Source organism: Magnolia sinica, chromosome 12 (genome assembly GCF_029962835.1).
Source record: "Magnolia sinica isolate HGM2019 chromosome 12, MsV1, whole genome shotgun sequence".
NCBI lineage: Eukaryota > Viridiplantae > Streptophyta > Magnoliopsida > Magnoliales > Magnoliaceae > Magnolia > Magnolia sinica.
The window spans coordinates 22,015,489-22,034,163 of NC_080584.1; the positions used below are offsets into that span (position 1 = coordinate 22,015,489).

Here is an 18,675-nt window from a genome sequence, read left to right on the forward strand (position 1 = left end):
GCTCCTATAAGTTGTACATGTGGGACTTTAGCTCCCAAATAAATGGCCTAATCCATGTAACGCACTGTAACTAAACCACAGTGGTAGAATATTTGAACAATCCTAGCCTTTGGTCCGTAGATACTTGTTTCCTCAACAGGAACGTTGATATTTTTCATTTCAAGCATCCAATCCATGTCCACCGATGAGATGGTTAAATAATCAAGCAATTGTTACTTTTGGCTGATGGTGCTTCTAAAAATGAGATCCGCAATTAGGCCACTCTAATCTGAATTAATTGTGCCACGTGAACAGGTTCTTGGGGAGCGGAGTAGGTGTTACCATTACAATGTGGGGCCCACCTTGATGAATATATTGTATATCCAAACTGTCCATTCCTTTTACCAGCTCATTTTAGGACGTTATTTTAAAAAATTTAAGCAGATCCAAATATCAGGTGGACCACACTACTGGAAAGAATGGTGATAACCATTTAAAAAACTTTTTGTGGGCCAAAAAAGATTTAGATCAAGCAGATATTTACACATTCCCTCCATCCAGGTATTTTGACCTTACCAATGGGTTGGATGGAAAATAAACATTACGGTGGGCCCTATGAAGTTTTTAATGGCGAGTGTTCAATAAACTGTGTTTCCTGCGGTGTGGTCCAACTTGAGATATGAATCTGCTTAATTTTTGAGAATACATGCTAAAATAGTCTGAAATAATGGATAGATGGAGTGGATATACGATACATGATAAAGTTGGGCCCCACAACAAGGGTAACACCTGATCCACTCCCGTTTCTCAGTGCCCGCGCATCATGCACCACACTGCCGTGCATCAAATGTTCCTCCTCTGAAGCTTGAACCCCTTCCCATCCCTAAGCCCTTTCTGCACTTTCAGCCGTCTTTTCTTCGCACCAGAAACGCCACCGCGATCAAAACCGGAACACACACACACTCTCTCTCTCTCTCTCTCAATTTCAATCCTTTATTTCTCTCTTTCTCACAAAGCTAATCATCAGCTCTCTCAATTCCAATCTTCAGCTCTCTCTCTCTCTCTCTCTCTCTCTCTCTCTCTCTCTCTCTCTATCCAGTCGAAAATCCAAAGCAAAAGGAAAAAGGCTCCAAATGCAATGCAAGCTTGGAAAGCTCTGAAACCCCTTTTCTCCTCTTCTCTCCTATCTTCTTCTTCTTTTTGTTCTTCTTCAAGGACGCGTCTCATTCCCACTCTTTCTCTCCTCCATTTCTTCTCAGCTCAACCCCATCAATCCCTTCCTACCCCCACCTCTCCAGAAGAAGCCGAGGATTCCGATTCCGCTTCCGTCTTTGACAGTTCCCATTTCTCTATCCCCTTGACTCCCGCCGCAAAGCCCACCCCCACATGGAACGAGGCGTATCGGGCAAAGGTCGATCGGACTCTGTTTGGCATCGATACGACCCAACAGCAGCAACAGCAGGAGAAGGAGAAGAAGAAGAAAAAGAAAAAGAAGGATAAAAATTCTGCCGTGTCTTTGGAAGAAGATGGTGAAGGGGAGAATAGGCGGGCGAATAGGCTGGCGAAAGCGCTTCTCCAGGTGGCATTGGAGAAGCCGGACGATGTTGAGGAAGAGGAAAGTGGCATGATTGTGAAGGAAGAAGATCAACGGTCCCTGTCAGTTGGGATCATTGGTGCGCCAAATGCTGGGAAGTCATGTTTGACAAATTTCATGGTATGTTGCTTTCTCTGTTTCCATTTTATTCTCTTTTCTTGAATTTGAGGAATTAGGTTCATTTTTTAATATTTTTCTGCTCCTGCTATCATTAGAATGAAAACCCAAATTTTATTTGAGGTAGTATACATGGCTGCATGTGTGGGCCGCATTTCTTTGATCTTGACTATTCACCTGCTTCATGAAGTAATGAATGAAACCATTATAAATTTTCTAGCTGTGGAATCAGTGGATTTCTTTTCTCTATTGAATGTGGAAGATCTTAGATTAAGATCGCTTCGTGTATGATTTTTTTATTTTTTGGCAGCAAGGCTCATGACGTACATGATCGGTGTAGATTGGGCCAGAGAAAATAAGAAAATGAAGAAGAGAACAGACGAGTGGAAATGAGAGAAAGGGGAGATAATAGTATCTCATCTCTCCTCATGAGCACTTTATGTATAATATAATATCTTGGTTAATGTAGGAGATAACTATCATTTGAGTTAAACATACCAAGAACGACTAAAAGAAATACGTTATGAGTATGGTGCTCTGCATGTACACACAAAGCTGTGTACTCTAACATGATTATGGTGCTGCTCTGCACATACGCGCAGAGCTGGGTACTCTTAACAGTTGGGATCGATAAAAAGGTGGGCTTCCCAGGGAAAAAATGGTTTTGTTTCTTTTGGGCTGATCATTGTATACTACTTTCTCTACTTTACACAATTCGCAAGGCGATTGTGGTGATGCTTTTCTTGTTATATGAATAATTAAGACTCAATTGTCTTTTCCTTAGTGTTTATTTATTTATAATGATGTAGGCAAATATCCAATTATTGGCAGAACCAGATTCATGTAGCTGACCCTTATTACTTGGAATAAGGCTCGGATACCATGACAATGTGGTCCAATATCTACTATGTAGCCCAACATGTGCTGAATTTTGGGCTAGTTGTGGCTAGTTTTGTTTAGGGGCCCAAATATCAAAGACTACCGTCTACTATTTTTGGAAGATAGGGGTGCTGATTTTGAGGATATGATTGTTAATCTTTGGATTTACTTTTACTATTTTTTGGCCATTACAAATTGGCCAAATCCTTGCAGGTAAAAGTATTGCTATCTTAGATAGATTAGATTGATTGAAGACCAATCTAATAGTTGAAAATCTTAACTAAAGATTCATATGGATTTGAGCGTGTATAAAGAGGGGGTTGTTCTAGGAGGAAGGGACATTTCAATTTATAAGTTTTGTGTGGTTTCATTTAAGTATTTGTAAGAAGTGAGGAAGTTGCCATTAAGTTGTTTATCCTTCTCTATTCCAATATCCTTGTGGGTGTGTTTTTCGTCTTCTTGCAAATCAGGTGTGGTAATCTCATTGATTCGATAGCTGGATTGCATTATTCGGTACTAGAGTGGGTGATCTTTGGTGGATTTCGACTTGCATCATCTCCCAATGATTTCAAAAGGGGTTATGCAAGAAGAGCTCTCACAAGTAACGTGACTGATCCTTGCACTTGTGGAGTGGTAGATCAACTCATGCATATGAGAGGCAGCTTCCCTAATCAAGTAAGAGAGCTCTGATGTGGAAGGGACCTAGAGACTGAAGTTGGAGTACAAGGACAAGTAGGGGAAGGTCCCCTCCAAGGTTCTAACCAAAATAGGCAGCTCCGAGTGGTGAAGACATCATGATCGAATTCTTCAATTATTGGACTTTGATAGAGAGTCCAAAATTTGGACTTTCATGGTCCCCACACATCACGGGCAATCTCATTTGGATGGAAAGTCATTTGGTTCCATGCAAACGCTTTTCCTCCTAGTTGGGTCTATAAGTCCATAGACATTTAACAGAGCCAACAAAACCTATCTCCCTTTGATTTGCACTGGATTGTAATTGAGAATCCTCATGAATGTTCATCTACCCTTTTTATCACCTTAGGATTCCAAATAGAGAGCCACACCCTGCTCTCACCTGAGACGGAATATAAGATAAAATGGCTTGATGTGACCCCCTATGGCTCATGAATAATGGGTTCCGTTAGAGTTTCTTGAATCAATAGGATATCGCAGAGATTTGGGAATGGAGAAAAGTCGGAGTTAGGAAGAGTGTTTGTTGCCAGATATGGAATCACAGATAACAGGTGGGACATCCAAGTATCTTCACTCAGGGATGGTTCGGCAATATGGAGGGCAGTTTCTTGGGCTCAAAGATTCGGAAATGGTTTCGCTATCTTCAAGGTAGGAGAGGGGAATGAGGCCAGATTTTGGGATGGTATTTGGTGATCGCCTATTCCGCTATGTGACAAATTCAATGATTTCACAGGGTTAAGTTAGAGCAATTGTTTCAAAGGCCTGTTGATTTGAAAGATGTATTGCACCCTTGGGATACGAAAACGTACTGGCTATCACATGGGAAATATTGGATATCGCATAATGTTTCGCTGTTTTTGGGAACGTTGGGAAATTGGTTGAAAATTTCAATGAAACTTTAGAGGATGTTGAAAGAGACATCTTTATGCATCTAGAAATCAAAAGATCATAAAAATCAAGTGCACATAATAATTTTCCTTTGTGTAAGGTCCTAAATTATATTCTGTCAAATAGAAGTGCTGCAGCTTTATTTAAAATCAATTCATATCATTAATAAACATAAGAAATGAATTAGAAGTGGAAGATTTGACAAAAAAGGGATTTTATAGTTTTTTTTTCTTTGAATTTTTTGATTTTTTTTTTTAAAAATTCCCGGAAAACCCAAGTGTTGTTGTCGATATCAATATATCAACGATACTATCATCGATATAGTGCGATACATTATGATACCATCATTGATACAATGCGATGTATTGTGAAAATAACATAGACAATGAAAAGTCCCACAATTTCAAAAAAAAAAAAAAAAGAAAAAAGAAAGGAAAAAAAGAAGAAAAGAAAAGTCCCACAATTTCCTGTGAGTTTCGTATCGCTGAGGTGCAATATTGATAATATTGGTCGATAATATTGATATTGCAAACATTGGTTGTAGCGCAAAAGAGTTGTTTAATCATCTCCCATTTCATTGCACAACAACTAGGGAGATCTGGTTCGCAGTGTTGTGCAAATTTGGGGTGAGCTTGGTATTTTTGGCAGTGGTTTGCAATATCTTCAAGAGATGGTATGTAGAGGCTTGGCATGGGATTAGCAAATGGTTGTGCGAAGGAGTGTTCTTTGCTATGATATGGAGCATATGGTTTAGAAAGAAACAAGCACACATTTCAAGGGAAGTCAGCACCAATAAATATTGTTCTTAGTAGGATACATAGACTCCTTGATCGGGCACGATCAAACAACCATTTCAAGGAGTATTTTGGGGAAATGATTTTCCAAAATCGGGATGATTTCTGTAATGTTGATAGGGGTGCCATTTAGGATTGGGCCATATTTCAGGCAAGAGGTCCGAGTGCTTGTTTGTTTGACCGCGTTGTGTATTATTTAATATGTCTAGGCATGACCTGTTCTCTTTCTTTTGCTAATAAAATGATCATTATCCATAAAAAGATGATATCAACCTTATCCTTCTTCACGAATTTGTTAATATTCTTCTTTGGAGCTCCCGACCCTTGTATATTCCATGGTTGGATCTTCATTGAGGACAAAGTCCTAGCAAAACAATCCCTTTTTTTCTTTCTTTCTGTTTTTGTTTTTTCTGGATCATGCCATAGTCAGTTCCGCATATGCTTTGGGCTTGTGGCACGGCATCCTCTTGGCGAGAGAAAAGTTATCTGTGTCGCGGTTACTTCTCCTAGTGGGTTTATGGAACCTTTGGAAGGAACATAACGCTCGCTGTTTCGACAACAAGTGTTCATATTGGGGACATCATGCGCACACGCACACCCCCTACCCTATGCACATACTCAAGGAGGAGGGCCCCACTATCAATCTGGATCGACGACGACATCTATGGAGGACCTCTTAGTCAGGGGGCTGTGCTATGGAGCATTGGAGTGGACCTGATCATCATATGGATTCCACCATTGGATCTCATGATTGTGGCCTACTACCCTAGATCATCTAGGATTTTGAGTTTTGGCTATTATCATTATTAGAAACATCATGAATGGCTTGATTGTGTAGATTAGTTATTATTTTAGTTACTTCATCTCCAAGTATTAGTGTGCGCACATGGCGTAAGGATAAAATTGACTTTTAGGGTTTAGGGTTTTCTTATAAATAAGCAACCCTATGTAGGTATTTTTTCAATGAAGTTTATGAATAAAATTCTTCGTTTTTTCTTCTTTTCTATCTCTCTGAGTTGAAGAATCGAATTGGGTGCGAAATCCTTCTTTTCTCGAAGGGCTAACTACTGTGATGCGAAGCCACAACCATCCCAAATCATCCCCACTTCTTAAACCCCACATCCATCATCTTCTACATCCCTCCCATATTTAGATTCACCATTTCTAGTACCCAAGTTCTCTTCCACAACAGATTTTTAGATTCTGGCCCATCAGAAGGGCTGAAACTTCAGCTGAGCACCACGCACAAACCGGGCAGTGGATCGCTACAAAATTTGGTATGGAAGTGGGCCTCCCCTGGCCGATCCTACCCTAGGAATCGTTTTCCGATTTCGTGGGCCCCACACACGTGCGGACAAGGAATCACGCATGTGTGCCCAGGCCTGGTTGCTGTTCACGCGTGTGGATCGCCTCTGGTTCCATCTTTCCTCAGTTTCTCTCCTCTCTCGCCTTAAATTCAAGGCCTTAACCCTAGATAATCCCAAATCCCAAGTATTCTCAAATTTGCAGACCCTAGATTTTCCCCCGAATTGAAACATGGTGAATCTCTTGAATTGGGGAACAATTCTTTCCAAGAATGGATGAATCTTACACTCCTTTGGACATTGTTTGATTTATAATTTTATTTGATCCAACCCTAAACTTGTGTAGGCTTGGACCCCCATAGATTTCCCTTGTTGAATGTTTGATCGTATGTGGGATGTGGAATTTTGTGATTGTTTAAAATTGGTATGATCTAAAGCTTGACATCTTGCATGTCATATTGAATTTCATGTCCTGCATCAAATTTGGTATCAGAGCCTAGGTTTTTATAGGTGAATGCATCGCATGTTTAGGGTTCAGTTTATTTATGTCATTATGCATCAAGTCTCTTCATATAGGGCTGTTTAAGACCCATAATTCACAATATGAGCTGCTGAATTTTCTGTTGTCAGAAAATCCACAAATTTCATAGCTGAATTTTCTATTAACAAATTATTTGGGCAGTTATATTGCTGGAATTTTAGTAGCGTTATGTAATTTCCTTCATATATTCCTATAGGGTCATTTAGACGCATATAGTTGCATTAAAGGGTCTTTGAGTTGAGTGAGTGGTTGTATGCCCACACGTACTGGTCGTGGTTTTGGTTTGCACCCTACACTAAACATGGAGCAATTGCAAGAGTCCATGAACAACATAACCTGACAGTTTGAGTATTTGGGTAGGCGCTTGGAACAACGTATTGACCAACGCTTGGATCAACTTAATGTGCGCGTTACCCAACTAGAGACCTCCACCCGAGCAAACCCCACCATTGGGGAAGATTCCCAATCGCAGGCAGGTGGTCAAGAAGATAGACAAGGGAATGAGGGTGGTCAAAGAAATGGTCATGGGCGCGCACCCATGCACCCACCCCGCGAGGGGTATCATGATCATTATGACCCAGATGCGTAACTCTTCAAGGGAGTTAGAGTAGAGGCCCATACGTTTAATGGCCACTTGGATCCTAAAGCTTTTCTAGATTGGTTGGCGGACATGGACCACTATTTTAAATGGTACGACATGTCGGATGCTCGTCGAGTCCGATTCGCCTAAATGAAGCTTGTGGGCCAAGCAAAGAGGTTTTGGGCTACTTTAGAACGAAAGAAAGAAAGGTTGGGGGAGCCCCTAATAGTCCATTGGGGAGAAATGAAAGAAATTCTAAAGGAGAAGTACTTCCCTTTCTCTTATCTCTTGAGGTTGGTTGAAAATTGGCAGTCTCTTCGACAAGGTTCCACCATTGGATCTCATGATCATGGCACACTACCCTAAATGATCTAGGATATTTAGTTTTGACTATTATCGTTATTAGAAACATCATGAACGGTTTTAATTGTGTAGATTAGTTATTATTTTAGTTACTTCATCTCTAAGTATTAGTTTGCGTACACGGCGTTAAGGATAAAATTGACTTTTAGGGTTTAAGATTTTTTTATAAATAAGCAACCCCATGTAGGTATTTTTTCAATGAAGTTTATGAATAAAATTCTGCGTTTTTTCTTCTTCTCTATCTCTCTGAGTTGAAGAATCGAATTGGGTGCGAAACCCTCCCTTCCTCGAAGGGCTAACTACTGTGATGCGAAGCCACAACCATCCCAAACCATCCCCACTTCTTACACCCCACATCCATCATCTTCTACATCCCTCCTATCTTTAGATTCACCTTTTATAGTACCCAAGTTCTCTTCCACAACAGATTTTCAAATTCTGGCCCATCAGAGGGGCTGAAACTTCGGCGGAGCACCACGCACAAACCGGGCAGCGGATCGACACAAAATTTGGTATGGAAGTGGGCCTCCCTTGGCCGATCCTACCCTAGGAATCGTTTTCCGATTTTGTGGTACCCACACACGTGTGGACAAGGAATCACGCACGTGCGCCTAGGCCAAGTTGCTGTTCACACGTGTGGATCGCCTCAGGTTCCATCTTTCCTCAATTTCTCTCCTCTCTCGCCTTAAATCCAAGGCCTTAACCCTAGATAATCCCAAATCCCAAGTATTCCCAAATTTGCAGACCCTAGATTTTCCCCCGAATTGAAACATGGTGAATCTCTTGAATTGGGGAACAATTCTTTGCAAGAATGGATGAATCTTACACTCCTTTGGGCATTGTTTGATTTATAATTTTATTTAATCCAGTCCTAAACTTGTGTAGGCTTGGACCCCCATAGATTCCCCTTGTTGAATGTTTGATCATATGTGGGACGTGGAATTTTGTGATTGTTTAAAATTGGTATGATCTAAAGCTTGACATCTTGTATGTCATATTGAATTTCATGTCCTGCATCAGTTCATCTTTGGAGCAAATATTCAGGAAGGTGAAGAGGGATGTAGTTGAATGGGCTACTACACGTCTTAATGTAGATCTGAATGTAACTTGTTCTTTTTTGGAGTTGTAATTTTTCTCTTCCTTTAGCTGTATTCTTTTTCTTGGCTTTTGGTCAAGCTTTCTAATGAAATCATTCAAAACTCTTCAAAAAAGCAAAAAGCAAAAAAAAAAAATCCCAAATTCTTGTAGCCCATTAAAGAAAAAGACCTCTTCCTTTCATAGTTAACCAAGCTTTTCAGATTTTGAACTTCTTTATTACCTCTTGCCTTTGCTTTGCTCTACTTAGAAGATTGTTGATCTCTCTCTTCTAGTCATGGTGTGCTGTAAAGGCCATTATAGGGCCCTAAGGCCGTTACGTAAAGGTAATGGTGGCAACCGTTACACGTTACGGGGTCGTAACGGCCGTAACAGTCGTTATGGAAAAAAATGACTCGTAATTGCCGTTAACGGCACTTTACGTCTCCTATAAGGCCCATAACAACCCCATAATTGTCTGTTATGGGGCAGATACAAGTTTTCCATACTTTTTAATCAACATTACAGGGCAAATACAGGTTTCTTAGTATATATATTTTTTTCAATAAAAAAAGAGACCGTAATGGCTGTTACGGGGTCCGTAACAGCCGTTACGACCCGTATCGTAAAGGTAACGCTGGTGGCCGTTACGGCCACCGTTACCATTACAGAACACCTTGCTTCTAGTTTCTAAGTGAAACTAGATCATCTCAAGGCCAATCGTAAGGATTATCCAATATGATCCTATCATACACACTGTTTTGAAAGTCGAATTGGATTGTGAAATTGTAAGAGGATTGAAATCATACATTGTACATAACAAATTGTGAAACTGTAGGATTTTTATCTCCCTTTTACACAATAGAAAATTTTAAAATAATATTCATGAAATCTAATATCTAGGATATTATCAAGTATTTGTCATCCTATAATTCATTGTCGTCATCATCTATGCCTTACTCCCAACTAGTTGGGTTCGTCTATGTAAATCCTTTTCCACCATTCAACTCTATCAAGGGCCATAACTTCAGTTAGACCATAGGTCGTCAAGTCTTTTTTTACTACCTCCACCCATGTCATTTTGGGCCTTCTCGTCGCCCTTTTAGAGCCTTCAACATTCTTTATCCTATAATTACAAATCATAATTTGTAGATAATTGGAAAACATATTACCACTACACATTGTTAGACATTATTTTAATAAAAATCTACCTAAATATGGTCATTTCATTACTTCAAAGCTTTGGATGAGGTCATTCCCTAAATTTTAAGTTGAAAATTTTGATTACAAATGAGCCTAGTTCTTTATCTTTGAATGAAGAATGACCAATGATGGAACCAAAATGAGCTTTCATGATACCAGCAGTCCATCTCCTACTGCTTTCCCATAGGTGGTACCCCCTTTACCTTCAACGGCCGGAGGTCTTGGGGAATCATACTACCCGTATTTGATAACGCCAAATCCAGTGGTGAAACTTCAAGAACTTGAATGTTGTATCTTCTTCCATTGGTCTTTAAACAAATAACTTCGATTGGATTTGGTTTTGAACACATGATATTTGTATAGAACTAGGAGGAAGCTGCTGCCCCTATGGTTTTTTGACTTGGTGGCTTAGACCGACTTGTTCGGTCCTGAGTTGAATTGTGATCGGCCAAGTCTGGTGACTTGGATGAGTCAGGCGGAGTAATCTTCTATTCCTATAATGACTTGTGGGTGCCGAGCTAGATCAGACTCGACCAAATCCAAGTTGATTGGCCGAGTTGCATCCTTCTCGGCCGGGTCATTAATCCATGGCTTTCACGGATGGACTCAAAATCGACTTCCAATGTTTTCCCAAACAATTGGGCTGTTTTCCTAAAGTTTTTCCTCCAGGCTAGTGGGGGAACTACTTATATGGAAATCCAAACCTCCTGCAAGCCATACTCCAATTCTTTGCATTTATGGAATGAAGACAAAATGCAATGAGGGTTTGAGGTTTCATCTTCAAAATTTCTTGAAGCTTCGCGCTCCTATTTATAGATGAAAAGAAAATTTCACTTAATACATTTTTTGACTTGAATTTTCTCTCTATATACCTCTACCAGATTTGCCCTCTCCACCTCCATGCCAGGCCCACAACAGCTCCTCCACTGTCTTTGGCATGACTCAACCAATGTGGAGCAAAGAGAGGAAATGCACCCACACTCTAGAGGCGAATGGGCAGTGAATGAATAGAAGGTCAATCGACTCCTCATTACCCATGAACATGAGACATTTATTGGGAAGAACAAGTTCTCGCACCTCTTTAGGCATTGAATCCTCTTTTGCTGGAATCCCACTAGATATAGGTGCTATGGTACTATCGTTGTTTCTCATTCTAGTTGGCAATGGGTTTCCCAAAATGAGCGTTTGGGCTGTATGTAGCATAGTTAACTCCAAGCTTCCTGTGATGATCTGATCATCTAGCTCAGCAATAGCATTTTCAGCTGCAACTTTCTGACAAAAAACAAAGCCTTGCTCGAAACCCAATGTTCGACAAACAAGGATGACAACCTCCAGAATGGCGCCCAAATTATCAGTGTTGACGGAACTCAAATATGTTCCAATTTTTTGGAAAGCTTTTGATAAAGAGAGCGTGACATAGTATGATAAAATTAGATTTCTCTTTTTCTTCTTCCACGCACAGTATGCCATTCTCTAGTGTGATCCCTCCTTTTAGATTTTTTTTTTTTTTTTAAATAATAAAAACCTACTCAATTGGCGACCAAAACCCTGTCAGCCGATCACATTGACGGCTGGAGAGGCATCTAGCATATGCCCTCGATCCACGATGAAAAAAGGTGTCAACTTGTCTCTCCTGACGGGGCAATCGGGGTCCTATATGATACCCTTTCACACAGGCAGATGGGGAGGAATCCAGTACATCCCCTCGATCTACCACGCAAAAAGGTGACACAAGGCTTCAAGGTGGGTACTGGCCATGTGGTAAGGACACCAAAGGATATCATTCTCTCATGCTGTAAAAAGCTTGACTAAATTGATTTCTGCATCACTTCCATCTATCAACTACATTCAGTTCTGCATTGCTTTTTTTTTTTTTTTCAATGGTTTTGAAGAGACGGATCTTACTGGGTCTGTGTACCTAATGATTTTGAAGAGACCATTTTTTTTTTTTGAAGGGTAACACAAATTGTATCAAGAGAAGAAAGAAAAAAAAAACAAGAGAAAAGGGAAAAACAAAAAACGTTAGGCTAGGGTCGCTGAGATAGTGGACCAACTAGACGCCAAGAAACAAAAGATTACTTCCTTTAAGCATGTCTACACTAGACTCCCATTCAATAATATACTGATTGACTTTGCGCCCTAGGGACGTAGCTGAATGCGAATTGTTTCTAAAACATCTATTATTTCTCTCTTCCCAAACAGCCAGAAGGGCTAATCTCTAGATAGGGGTTCTTTGAGAGCCGATGCAGACGCCGTGCCAAGCTTTCAGAAGAGAGCCTGTTGAAAGAGGGAAACACCAGGAGGTACCGAAAGCAGGAAAGATGGGGCCCCAAATCATGTTGATGAGAGGGCAGTGCACAAACAAGTGGTTGTTAGATTCTTCTTCAGCCAAATAGTAGAGGCAAACATTGGGGAGGATCATCCTTCTTTTCTTTAGATTATCTATGGTGAGGGTCTTGTTTTTTCCAACCAACCAACCAACCTTGGGGGGGGGGGGGGGGGGGTGAGAGTACTGCCATATGTGGTTTGTCATAGTTTCAGACATTTGGAGGGGGATAGAATCCAAGGATTTGTAGAAAGATTTAACAGAAAATATGCCTAATTTTTCTGGCCTCCAGCAGATCTTATCATCAGATAGAAGATCCGGTTTGAAGTTAGATAGGCAATGGAGAAGAGCCGCAAATTCTTCTATCTCCCAGTCGTGAAGATTTCTTCTACAAGTTAGATTCCATACCGAATTACCATCTGAGGAAGAGATGCACGCAGCAACAGCGATATTGCGGTTAGGAGCAATACGGTATATGTTTGGGTATTGAGATTTAAGAGGCAGATCTCCCAGCCATCTGTCTTCCCAGCAACGGACATTTGAACCATTACCTATGATGAACAATATTTGTTTGAGGGTCTCTCTTTTCATGGCAAGGATGCCTCTCCAAAGGGTCGAGGCTCTGTAAGAGGTCGAATCTGAAGTCCACTAACCACCCGAAGAACTGCCATATTTGCTTTTAATGACGTTGTTCCATAGAGAATCCTTTTCGGCTCCCAGTCTCCAAGTCCACTTGCCTAGTAATGCTCTGTTCATGGTCTTTAGCGATTTGATCCCTGCGCCACCAGCCTGATAATGCTTGCAGACCTCCTTGCAGTCCACTAGATGGAATTTCTTTTTTTCTTCCAGTCCACTTGCCTAGTAATGCTCTTCTTTGTCTTTTTTTCTTTTTTTTTTCTTTTTCTCTTTTTCTTTTCTTCTAATGAAATTTCAGTGATCTTTCACAAAAAAGGAAATCTTGTCTAAGTTTTTCCGGAGTAGCCAGAACCGTAGCAGGACATTTGAATAGGTACATAAAGTAAAGTGGAAGGTTCGATAGGGCCGATTTGATGAGGGTGACACGGCCACCGAAAGATAGGTATCTGCATTTCCATCTGGCGAGGTAGTGATCGAACTGATAATGACTTAAAAAGAGACCATTAAGCTTCCTTAAATTTCACACATTCCATTCATGGTGTCAAAAAGAGAAAAAGCAAGAAGGACCAATGAAAGATCAAATGGAGGTTTCTTTAAATTAAGCTCGAAAGAAAACCACGAAAGTGTGAAACCCAGTTTCAATTTATCATTTCATATGCTCTTTTCTTCATAGTGGCAAATAGATTCGGGAATTGGGTAATTTGATCGAGAATCTTGCTATGGAAGTGGAGTGGAGATATCTGCTATTTAGCAACAACAATATTCCCAATTCTTTATTTGAATGCTACTGTTTCTTTTTTCTTTTTTTTTGGCAGGTTAATGCATAGAGAATAGCTTGGAATGAATAGGTAAAAATTGAGTCTTCTTTAATTAAATTAGGAAGAAAATCAATAAAGCGGCTTCTTAAGCTGGGAAGAAAATCAATTGAACTAGAAAGGACCAAATGAAAAATCAAACGGAGGCTTCTTTAAACTAAGCTAAGAAGAAAATCAATAAAGTGTGAAACCCATTTTCAATTTATCATTTTGTATTTTCTTCTCTTCATAAAGTGGCAAATGGACTCGGAAATTGTGTAATTTGACTGAGGATCTTGCTATGAAAGGGAGTGGATTATAAAGTACTAGTTTGAGTATATCTGCCATTTAGCAACAACCTTCTCCCAATTCTTTTATTTGGATTGGAATGCTTCTGTTTCTTTTCTTTTCAATTTTTTTGGTAGGTTAATGCATCTCCAGCTTTGAATTGTAGCTCCTAGCCAACGTCTGAAGACAGTCCTTTTGATGTCTTTGTCAGTGAAGTGAAAGTCAGGTTTATAGTTGTGTTTCTATAATTTCATTTGATTGAATGAAGGAACAATTGCTTTATTTTTTTTATTATTATTTCCCTTTGGATTATCAAAGGTACTCTCTTACTCATGGTATGCGAAAAGGGTTACTTAATGGTAACGGTCGTGATCTGCTGTTGGTTTTGCTTATGCCTTCTGCTTTTTTTGTTTTTTCTTTTGCTTTAATGTTATCACTTTCTAAAATTGTATTGGTCATGATCTTTTAATTTTGTTGATGATATAGGTTGGGACCAAAGTTGCTGCTGTTTCTCGGAAGACAAATACAACAACCCATGAAGTCCTAGGAGTGATGACCAAAGGAAACACTCAAATTGTATGTTCTTTATTCTGGTTAACCAATTACTTTTGTTGTCATGGTTGAGAAGCAAGGAATCAAGTTGTTATGTCTTTCACATGATATTGTTTGGACAGACCACAGGTATGCACTTTGTTTGCATGGATGATGGATCCATGAAATTTTGTATACCGATGTGTCAAATTTTATTGAGTTGTACTCTTCTTGTATCTTCATATCAAATGAATAGATCATAAATTGTAATTTGTTGGGGATGAGTTCCTATTGTTGCTTTTTTCTTTGTTTGGCTATAGTAAAGATATGTTTTTTCTTTCTTTCTTTGTCAATAGCAATGAAATGTTTATAAACATGAACAATCATAATTCATACAAGAAGCCATTGAGATAATGGATAGGAAACACCAATGCGTGGAGAGGTTCTAGAGATCCTTTCCCTAGCGAAACAATCTTCATTGAAATTAGTTTTCTAGAGATGTAGCTAAAAATGTTCGCCAAAGACAAGGTCACCTTACCTATCCATGATGAGGGCTAATTTCCAAGGGACCAAACACGATCCGAAAGCCCATACAACTGCTGCAATAATATCCTTCAACTAACTAATGACTAGCAAAGTGTTTCGAAAGAACTCTGACTCTGATTTTGATTGCAAGCACCATGCCTGGTTAGTGCCCATAACCAGCTATACTGGAAATGGACAATCTAAGTGCACCACTTTCCTTTCTCAACCCATTAACCAATCTAGGAAGAAAGGGAGTTCCTTAAGAGCTTTTGTTATTATTAATTTTCCATTACCTTTGTAGGCTTTAGTCCAACCTTGAACTTCTTTTGGACCTTCACATCATTGATAAGCACACTCCAAACCCAGGAGATTAAGTGCAGTACCTTTGTAGGCTTAAGCGCACCATGCCTAGTCAGCTGGACTGGAAAAGGACAATGTAACTGCACTGATTTCCTCTCTTAACCCATAAACAATCTAGGAAGCAACGGGGTTCCTTACAGAGCTCCCATCACTATTAATTATCCACTACCTTTGTAGGCTTTAGCCCAAACATTGAGTTCTTTAGGATTCTCACATCATGGATAAGCACACTCTGGACTTGGGAGATTGTGCACTACCTTTGTAGGCTTAAGTACACAATGCCGGTTAGTCTCCAGAATTAGTCTTGTCAAAATCCTATTATTTATGATGTACAATTTGAGTCGAATCTTATGCAAAACGATTTGAGTCCACATTGAATCCCTTTTTATATGAATCCTACAATTCTATGATTTGAATGCTACAATTTATGATTCACATCCCGATTTTCGATTCAAATTATACTTGTTCTCTTCTATTTCAAGCTTCACTTGGCTTTTAGTAAATGTTTTTAAATTGGTGGGAGGCTTTAAGAGTTGTTTGTAAAAGGTAAATTATTGTATTTATTCTTTATAAGAGATTAAATGGTATATAGTCTTTTCAGCATTAAATCATGGTGCTTTTTTATGATTCCTCAATTCGTAACCAGTTGAAACACCAAATTGATGCATGACTTATCTATAATATTTTTATGGATGGTTATGATCATTTTGACTTATATGTATTGTGCAATGATGTTAGAAGTCAAAATATCTTTTTTCGTTGGTCTACAATATCAAATGGTGCTTTTCCAATGTGATTCTACATACAAGAAAGGTAAACATAAATTATTGAAGGATCCATGTATGTTTTTTAATGGAAATTTATTGAAAGACAAAAAATAAAAATAAAGGAAAGATAAGAATCAAAATTTTAAGAAAATAAAAAAAAAAAATCTTACAATTCACAATATGATTCAACCCCTATTACAATTTGTGATACGATAATGATTTTGACAACATTGCCCATAACCAGTTGTACTGAGAAAGGACAATATAAATGCACTGATTTCCTCTCAACTCATAACCAATCTAGGAAGCAACGGGATTCCTTACAAAGCTCCCATTATTATTAATTTTCCACTACCTGTAGGCTTTAGTCCAAACGTCGACTTCTTTGGGATTTTCACATCATTGATAAGGACACTTCAAACCCAGGAGATTAAAGACAGGAACATCTTTATGGTTTTTCGAGCCAAGACCCACCTTATATTGAAAAGTTTAATGTTATTTACTTATTTTATTCATTTAAATCATAGCGGAAGGCTAGAATTTCCAACTAGATCTATGCCTATTTGGAGATTGAGACACAAGATTTAAGTGTGATTTGATGAATAGGAGGGGCCAAGAATTCGTCATTGATAGTCATGTTTATAACGAGCATATCAATTAGAATTGTGCATGTTAAATAGATAAATGTGTTTTTTCACACAGTAAATTACATATACAATATGCTTGGTGGTTGCTGTGCACATGCACATGTGTCTATGTATGGGAAATGATCAGATGCAGACATTTTCACCACAATTGTGGTGCAAACAACCTTTGTGGTCCCACTGTGATGTGTTGATGACATCACTTCCAACCACCATGAATGCCCCCTTTTGTTTACCCATGGGCCCAAAAATAAGGTCAATCAATGACTCAGGTGGCCAACCCAGGAGGAGCAGTTGGGAGGGGGACACACACCATTGATTTGCGCTAGGCTCCACCCAAGTTTCAGATGACCTGATTTTTGAGGTGCCATCATCTGGTGCATATTATGCGTAGCAATGAATTGGATGTCCATAACATGGTGGGCCCTTTATGAAAATCAAGGGTGGTGTCCCCCTCCTGCTTGTTCCTCTTTTTTTAGCTCACCTGAGTCATGGATTGGCCTGATTTTTGGGCCCATGGGGGAGGGCCTGCATGGTGGTTAAGAGTTTCTGTCATCAACACATTATGGTGGGGCTCCTGGAGGTTGTTTGCACCATAATTGTGGTGAAGACATTTCCATTTGTTCATTCACTATATGTATATTTATATGAGAAAGAGATGCTTACGACCAACTGTTTGGACAATAAGTTGCCGACCACCCAGCATATAACTTCCAACCTATCATGCGCGTGTGACATCTACGCTATCCAATAGATCGACTCTTCCATGAGGATCACCATGTGCAAAAATCAGCCCCATTCACTCATCAAGTAGTCTACACTATAAAAAGTGTATAGCCACCAATGTTGTCATAATCGTTATCATATCATAAATTGTAATCGGGGTTGAATGGTATTGTACAGTAAATCATAAGATTTTTTTTTTTTTTTTCATCTTCAGATTTTCATAAAAATATTATAAAAAATTGTAAATAAATTAGACAAATTAAAAAACACACCAGTCATCCATTTTCTCATGAATTCTCCCCCCCAGAAGGAAAAAATAAAATAAAATCTAATCATGACATTGATCATGTGATTAACTGTATACATTGTATAAATATATCATTGTGTTGTGTCATGTCATAATCAAGTTAAAAAATAACCCTTTTTATAACATCAACCATTAGCTCATCCCATATGCATGTATTTTTTCTGCCCACTTTCAAAAAATAACTTTTTCTCCATTTACATTTATAATGCATTCACTATACATAATGAAAACCAAATGTCAAAATAAAGTTATTCTTGGCAGCCCTTGCTCCTTCCATCTTAGTCAGCCACGGCGCCATCCTCCTCATCAATGATATCAACATCAACATCATCATCTTCATTTTCAGAATTTGATGTTGAAATAAATTCCTCTTCCTCCGTTTCTCCCACTTTCGTTTTTTTTTTTCCCTTTGCTTTACTTTTAATTGCAAGTTTTGTGGGACTTACAAAATAGTTTATGAATTACGTTTATCAGTTTAGCATAACTAAATGAAACTATTAATTGTAAGACTGCAAGAGTACAAGACTGCACTACAAGTCTACAACATGCAATCATACTACATCGCCCATCTAGTCGTGAGGTAGAGCTTACACCTTGATCATCTTCTAATGCTTCAACAAAGCATTCACCCATGTTCATCTAGCCATTATCTGTAGGAAGGGCAAGATCCTCCTTTTCGGTGATCTACTCATCATTGGATTCCATATCTAATATGCAGATAGGGTTGAGCCCTTGGTCTTTTTCTCTCTTCGCGTGACG

The 18,675-nt window shown here is 39.1% G+C and overlaps 1 protein-coding gene across 3 annotated transcripts in view; it reads left to right on the plus strand.

Moving 5' to 3' along the window:
- Window positions 1–869: 869 nt before the first annotated feature.
- LOC131221100 (GTP-binding protein ERG) overlaps window positions 870–18,675 on the plus strand; it is a 48,428-nt gene continuing 30,622 nt past the window's right edge. For all 3 annotated transcript variants that reach the window (XR_009158981.1, XR_009158982.1, XM_058216211.1), the window contains exons 1-2: window positions 870–1,693; window positions 14,543–14,632. Coding sequence is in view for 1 of the 3 variants with exons in the window: in XM_058216211.1 (XP_058072194.1) it covers window positions 1,118–1,693; window positions 14,543–14,632 (666 nt within the window). In the remaining 2 variants the exon portion in view is untranslated. The remainder of the gene's footprint in view (window positions 1,694–14,542; window positions 14,633–18,675) is intronic.